Genomic DNA, 6789 nt, shown 5'->3' with positions numbered 1-6789 from the left:
CACACACACACACACACACACACACACACACACACACACACACACACACACACACACACACACACACACACACACACACACACACACACACACACACACACACACACACACACACACACACACACACACACACACACACACACACACACACACACACACACACACACACACACACACACACACACACACACACACACACACACACACACAAACACAGACACAATTTTGTAGAGAGTCGTCCCCAACTTGAGGGTGGTTAGTGCCAGAACCGCCTTTTGTCGTCACATGCCACGCCCGCTTAATACCCTTTCACTTAAGACGGAAGACGTCTATGTCATAAGTTGTTGTTAACTACTGCAGTTGGTATTTAAAATATACTGCACACACAATTCTAGCTTAAGGGTAGTCGATGTAGTTAACTCTTGCAGTTGGTATTTAAAATATACTGCACACATAATTCTAGCTTAAGAGTAGTTGTAGTAGTTAAAATATACTGCACACATAATTCCAGATTAAGAGCATCTAATGGATGGCATAGCACGAATTAACTGCCATACATTACTCATACTATTGTTATTAGTGATAACAATATATCATTTGAAGTATGTATATAAGTTCACATTTTATGTTTTTTTTTTTGTTTTCCAGGGTACCAGAACATTCAGTTTTTAAGTAATTATTGTTGATTGTCATTAAGTCCGTTTTATAAAGAGATGTAAGCAATAGCTTAAAGTATTTTAGCTGTAAATCAGTTGGAAGAAGTTTACATTTGTCAGATGTATAGGGATTTTTGTAGTATTATATCCAAAGTCCTTATGCTCCTGATTAATGTAGCGATTCTGTCTACAATTTGTAATATAATTGTGAGTTTTATTTTCTTAAATTGTATCAACAAAAAAGTGTTTTGTTTTTTTTTTGCAGTACAATATCAAAAGTTGTAGATTTAATATGTATGTATAGTCTTATTAAATAACAGTGCAAAAAGTCTAAAATCAACACGAAAATATATTTGAAAGAAGTTCACATTTATCGAGAATGTGGCGATGTTGGTTGTATTGTATCCAATGTCCCCATGTTCCTGATTAATGTACCGCTCCAAAATGAATACGTAAATAATGCAAAGAAATTTCTAGAAAGCATATGAAACGCAAATAGTGAGAGTAGAATCATCCAAATCCGAATTCCAATTGAAATCGTTTAATAATCACTTAAAGCAATAAGTAAAAGTAAGTCTATTAAATTGCATTGATCTATACACCCACATATGTATGTGTGTGTAAGTAACGATTTGTTAATTTTTTGTCTATAGACTCAGCTGGCGTTGAAGTCCTCACAGTTTGCCCCTATGACTGCAACGTTTGGCAATGGGCTAAAAAGGAAATTAACTAACTGTTTGACAGAGTGATTGACTAACTGGCCAACTAATTGATTGAGTGATGACGTCGTTTCGACCAAAAGGAGAAGAAGAAGAAGAAGAAGGCAGCGACGACATTCCCGGATTTTCTTCTGTCCAGCGCACACGCTCTCAACATACTCAGTAACTAACCATAATATGATTTGATCGTGTGAGCAAACATACAAATTGTTTATGCAAATTTTGAGCTGCATGTTAACATCATTAAAATGCCGAAATGAATCAACGTGAATCTCAAAATTGTAAGTATGCGGTACAAACTCGAATTTATATTATGCAGATTTATAGCACACAGGGTATTGCAAGTTTTGTACTCATCGCAATAACTTTGGGGGCCTGGTGGTCAAGTGATTCCTCAATTGGTTTGCTGATCATCAATACGTCGAGTTTAGACCCCATGATTGTCTCGGGATGGAGGAGCTCGTGACTCAATCGAAGTGCACGTGAATATCACGAGAAATTTATAATCAAAGCTATCATGAGCGAACAATGTGAGTTAATCAATTTAATAAATCAATGAAACTTGATAATGATGCTTACATGTTTTCAATTTTGACATATCACTTCATCGCATTTTCTTTGTTTGATTTTATTAGACTAGTTCTATAATGTAACACTTGCAAATGTGCAAATTCAATGCTGTTCAATGCCATTGGGTTATCAGCTAAGCAAGAACAGTTTTCCTATTGCAAGGAGAGGAAATAGAAGTGAGAGGAAGGAGAGAGAGAGAGAGAGAACATATGTATGCCTACTTGCAATTGTTAATCTAATTTGTATACTGACTGCAGCGTTATGAAAGTAATTCACAAGATTGTATTTACTGTATAATATATTAATAATATAATAATGTGCTGGAGTTGTCCTCTTTATGTTTAAATATATAAATAGTGTATATACCCATTAGCCCTAAACTTTGCTTATTTTGTATATATACAGATAGTACAAATAATAATTTGCTATAAATACTATAAATACCTTGAACTTTGTATATATTTTAATGCAATAAATATCCTACAAATGGAAATACAGATAGTACAAATAATAAATTGCTATAAATACTAATTCAAATGTTTGAATCTGCAATGCACCTTGATAAATATAAAGGAAATTCTTTTCCTGACGCTTTTAATTCTATTTAAACAAAGTAAGCTTTTATTCCTTATTTTGCTGGCCGCATTCACAGGGCCTCGGTGGCGCAGTAGGCAGCGCGTAAGTCTCATAATCTTAAGGTCGTGAGTTCGAGCCTCACCCGGGGCATGTAAATTTTTTAAATTTACTTTTTTATTTACATAAATAGATTAATACATTTAATTGAGTTAATTTTAGTTATAATCACAATTCATTGGCATTTTTAAATTTCCTATACAGTTGAATAGAGCGTGCAGATTCTAATAATTATTTGCCGAAGCTTATTTCTTTGCTGATAATAAGAGTATGCATATATTTCTTGTTTCAAGGCAGAGAGCGAGGAAGTGCATTTAAATTTTAATAATAGATTAAGCAACAAATGTTTCTTATCTTATTTAGTTGACCATAAAAGTATGCAGTAGTGTTTGTAAGCTGCGAACAAAAATGTAGCATTTCAATTAATTATGCTTAATCAGTTGACTTTAAGAGTATGCTACATAATTGTTCATGTTGTAGATCAAGTAGTTAACCAGTTGTTGCTTTTTGTGGTTGGTCGGTTTGAGCTGGTGCGAATTGCTAAAATTACCAATTAAGCGGGCGAAATACTAGGCGAACAAAAGTCAGCAGCAAGCAGAAATGCAGAAAATCACTACGCGTTAAATTTTAATGTAGCATACTTTTACCGCCAGCTTAATAAAGGGAGTTTTGAAAACTAAATATTAAGTTGCATACTTTTTTCACTAATAAATCAATTTTGTAAGCAACATATGTTCTGCATACTTTTAGGGTCAGCTTTGAAATTAAATACCGAGCTTTTAGCAGCAACGAAATGTATTGCATACTTTTAGGGCTACCATTTAAAATGTTGAGTTTCGGAAGATAACAATAATGTAGCATACTTAAGAGTGCAGTTCTGAAACTAGAAGTGGAATTTAGAAAATTGTGTATTTATCGGCCATATCCTGCCGGATTATCAACGGACTTGTATTGCTAGGATCGCAAGGACCTTCCTTATCAATCGGCATGAACAAAATATGAGGTCATCTAAGGATCCAATACTTGTAATTTTTCAGTGCCGAAAGTCAAGGAAAATGTGCCGAAATTGCGAATTCCAGGATAACTCGAGAACCACTAATACTATTGGAATGTCCTTTGGTCAGTCGATAGGCCTTATTAATACACACCGTTTGACATATCACTTTCCAGGATACGCAAGGACCTTTCAAAGTTATAGCTTATTTTCTGTATAAAAAATATTCATTTTATCTCGAGTCCTGGCAGGATATTCGTCCTTTTGAAAATGCCAATCGGGTTCTTTTTATTAGATATATCCTTGTACCAAAGGACATCCCGATCGTCCTTCAAATAACCAAGATACAGCGGAATTTTGAAAATTTTAGCCATTTTCCTATGCCAACCCCTTGAAAACTTTTCAAGAACATTTTTTTGTAACATCCTTAAAATCCTTAAATGCCAATCGATAGGACTAGTAATCCTGATTACAAAAAGACAAGTCCTGGCAAAATCCTTCAGGATTTGGCTGAGATATCGCGAAAAAACAACGGTTATTTTCAACATTGAAATTGACGTTGAAAAATTCATTTTTATAGCATACTTTGAGGGTGTGATTAGAGAAGTTTTTCGAAAACAAGCTATATCTCGTCCGTATCCTGCCGGATTATCAACGGACTTGTATTGCTAGGATCGCAAGGACGAACTCTATCGATTGGCATCAAAAAAATATGGGATTATCTATGGATGCAACATTTGTAATTTTTCAGTCCGCGGGGTAAAGAATAGCTAGAGAATCGTAAGGACGATTGGGATAAACTTTGACTGGATAATAGTCCTCACTATTGTGCGTCGTTTAACATATGACTTTTGAAATTGTGGCCATATTTGTATATTGCAATAAATTATATTAATTAATTAATCTGTTAAGTTCTGTTTTATTTCGACATGCGTTTCGATAACGAGACATTTGTAGTACAGCGTTTTGCTAACGTTTTTGATTTCTTGGCCATCTTCTTTGTTAACATCGGCGTTGGCATTGAGGCGCCCACTAAACACTTCATCAGACTCTTGGCCTTCCTTTGATGGCACATTGACTTCTTCGTTGTTGGTAAAGTGTCAACTGTTGTCGGCACTTTGGTTCGTGACTTGGGCAGCACAACAGGTGTCAGAAGGGTGAAATTCTTCAAGGACTCCTTGCTGGGTGTTTTGGACCAGCGTTCGCTGTTGTTAAGGAAATGTAGGAAGGAAGAGTTATAAGTTGGAAAATCATAATATTCATTTTGAGTAGATATTTGATAAACTATTGCGATAATGTGCTACATAAGTATCTCTTTCTTACTCTGGCATTCCACTGGGCGGTATAACGACATCGAGCACATTGTCAATGAGTCGCGTTTTCAGTGTGCAATCGTTTTTTGTCGTCGATTGTATCGATGGCGAAGTGTTGATCTCGATGAGCCAAGGCTTCAAATTGTTGTCGATAATAATGTCATAGCCATAGACCTCAAAGCAATGCCGATCATTGGCCATCACAGGAGCCACAGCATCCAAGGAGTGTCGTATCGTCTCCTTGATGCGACGATAAAGTTTCTCCCAAACTCCTTCTCCTCGTATGCTGTCCAAATAGAGACAGAGATTCTGCATCGACCACTTGCCACCGTGTATGGTATTATATTCTTTCTACAAGGCCGCAAAATACAATAAGATCGATAAGATCGAAGCTCGAATACTTACGTTATTCTTCTGTATGCTCACGTTGGTGAGATGCATGAACACATTATCGATTTCGGTTTGATCGTATCTCTGGGTACAGAAGCGACAGAATCCCTCGTTGTACAGATACGCCTTGATCGGATTGAATGTGGTGACCAGCACATAAAGTCGTAGATCGAATTTCTTGCCACCAATGAGCAGGGGATTATCGATATACTTGGAGATGACACAGGTATCGCGATGGAAGTGTGGATAAAAGGTGCGTGCCTCGTATGCAAATCTCTTAAGCTTCGACAGTTTGTTGATCAAATAGATGCCAATGCCTTGTGACTTATCCGATGGCTTGACGATCCATGTGCTTGCCGGATTCTTGTGGAATTGCTCCACAAACAAATTGTAATCGGAGGGCAGCACAAATGTCATGGGTATTATATCCAAATGCATATACCGAGTGCCGCCAACTCCCAATTTCGTGTGCATGGGCATCGTTTCGGCCAATGCATCGCCTTTGCGCTCCAGATCCTTGCGATAACGTTTTATGTTCTTCACCAACAGATCCTTACGCGATAGCTCCATTGAATTTGGAAAATGATTGATCATTCTGTGATGGAGAAAAGTTATGATTATGATGATTCAATCAATCAGTTTATCCTCGCAACACAAATCAGTTGTCAGACAACAAATTACTCACTGATCCGAACGCATGCGATATGGATGATCGACGCCAAAGATGTAGCGACAATTCTGTGAGCAGGCCCAATACAGATTCCATTCACCATCGAATGCGGGCACCTTTTGCCATCCACGTTTCTGGAAGTTGTTGATCAACGCCGTCTTGTCGCAGTCCGTGCTATAGAATACACAATTGCGCTCCTTGCGCGGCCACGGACGATCCTTTGAGACCAATCCAAATATCTGTAACGGCAGCTTCGATTTGCTGCTGGCGCTGCTGCTGTTGATAGACGCATCTCTGTTGATATCGATGCAACAGTTGCTTGGATGGCTTATGTTACTACTCTTCTTTGACTTCTGCAGGCGAGCTTTCATCATAACAACTCTCTGAGCTATATACAATACAATTTGGAATTTCGTTGATGGGCTGGTCCAATTCACTGAGAATTTATGCTATTTACTTCTAGATGGAGCATGTGTCTTAACTATGTGTAGTATCTATTGATTGTTGACTTAACAATATTAAAATTTACAATAAATTTTGAATGACAGGTGAACAGAGTTGTTGAAAATTACAAGAGAATCAAAGAAGCTTAGGGATTTAAGAGATTAACAAATTTCGTATATTTGTAGAAGACTATTTTCTAGAAAAGAAAAAAACTATTTCAGAAATTTCGAGAAAATATAAAAATTACATCATTTGATTGCAAATTTTACAAGAAAAAATTAAAGGAATGAATACGAATGAATATTATTAAATTTCCTTATATATAAATAAATAAACCTATTTTCGATAATACTTACAATTGAAGAACTCTTCAAAATGATTCACTCTTGAAATATTCGAT

General features: G+C 36.5%; 1 protein-coding gene and 1 non-coding gene across 2 annotated transcripts; one reads left to right on the top strand and one right to left on the bottom strand.

The window, feature by feature from the left end:
* Nucleotides 1–2598: 2598 nt before the first annotated feature.
* Nucleotides 2599–2671, top strand: Trnam-cau (transfer RNA methionine (anticodon CAU)). The gene has a single exon. It is a non-coding gene; the product is annotated as a tRNA-Met (tRNA).
* A 1810-nt stretch (nucleotides 2672–4481) lies between these two features.
* LOC132796847 (polyglutamylase complex subunit TTLL1) lies at nucleotides 4482–6501 on the bottom strand. Its single transcript, XM_060808168.1, has 4 exons — nucleotides 5961–6501; nucleotides 5291–5870; nucleotides 4896–5236; nucleotides 4482–4777 (listed from the first exon to the last, which is right to left on the bottom strand). Exons 1-4 carry the CDS (start codon nucleotides 6317–6319, stop codon nucleotides 4492–4494), a joined length of 1566 nt encoding a protein of 521 aa, XP_060664151.1. The 5' UTR covers nucleotides 6320–6501; the 3' UTR covers nucleotides 4482–4491.
* Between the last annotated feature and the right edge of the window lie 288 nt (nucleotides 6502–6789).

Source organism: Drosophila nasuta, chromosome X, assembly GCF_023558535.2.
Source record: "Drosophila nasuta strain 15112-1781.00 chromosome X, ASM2355853v1, whole genome shotgun sequence".
In the NCBI taxonomy this organism is placed as follows: Eukaryota; Metazoa; Arthropoda; class Insecta; order Diptera; family Drosophilidae; genus Drosophila; species Drosophila nasuta.
Note: the sequence above shows the minus strand (reverse complement) of the source record. Positions and strands in the feature narration are given on the sequence as shown.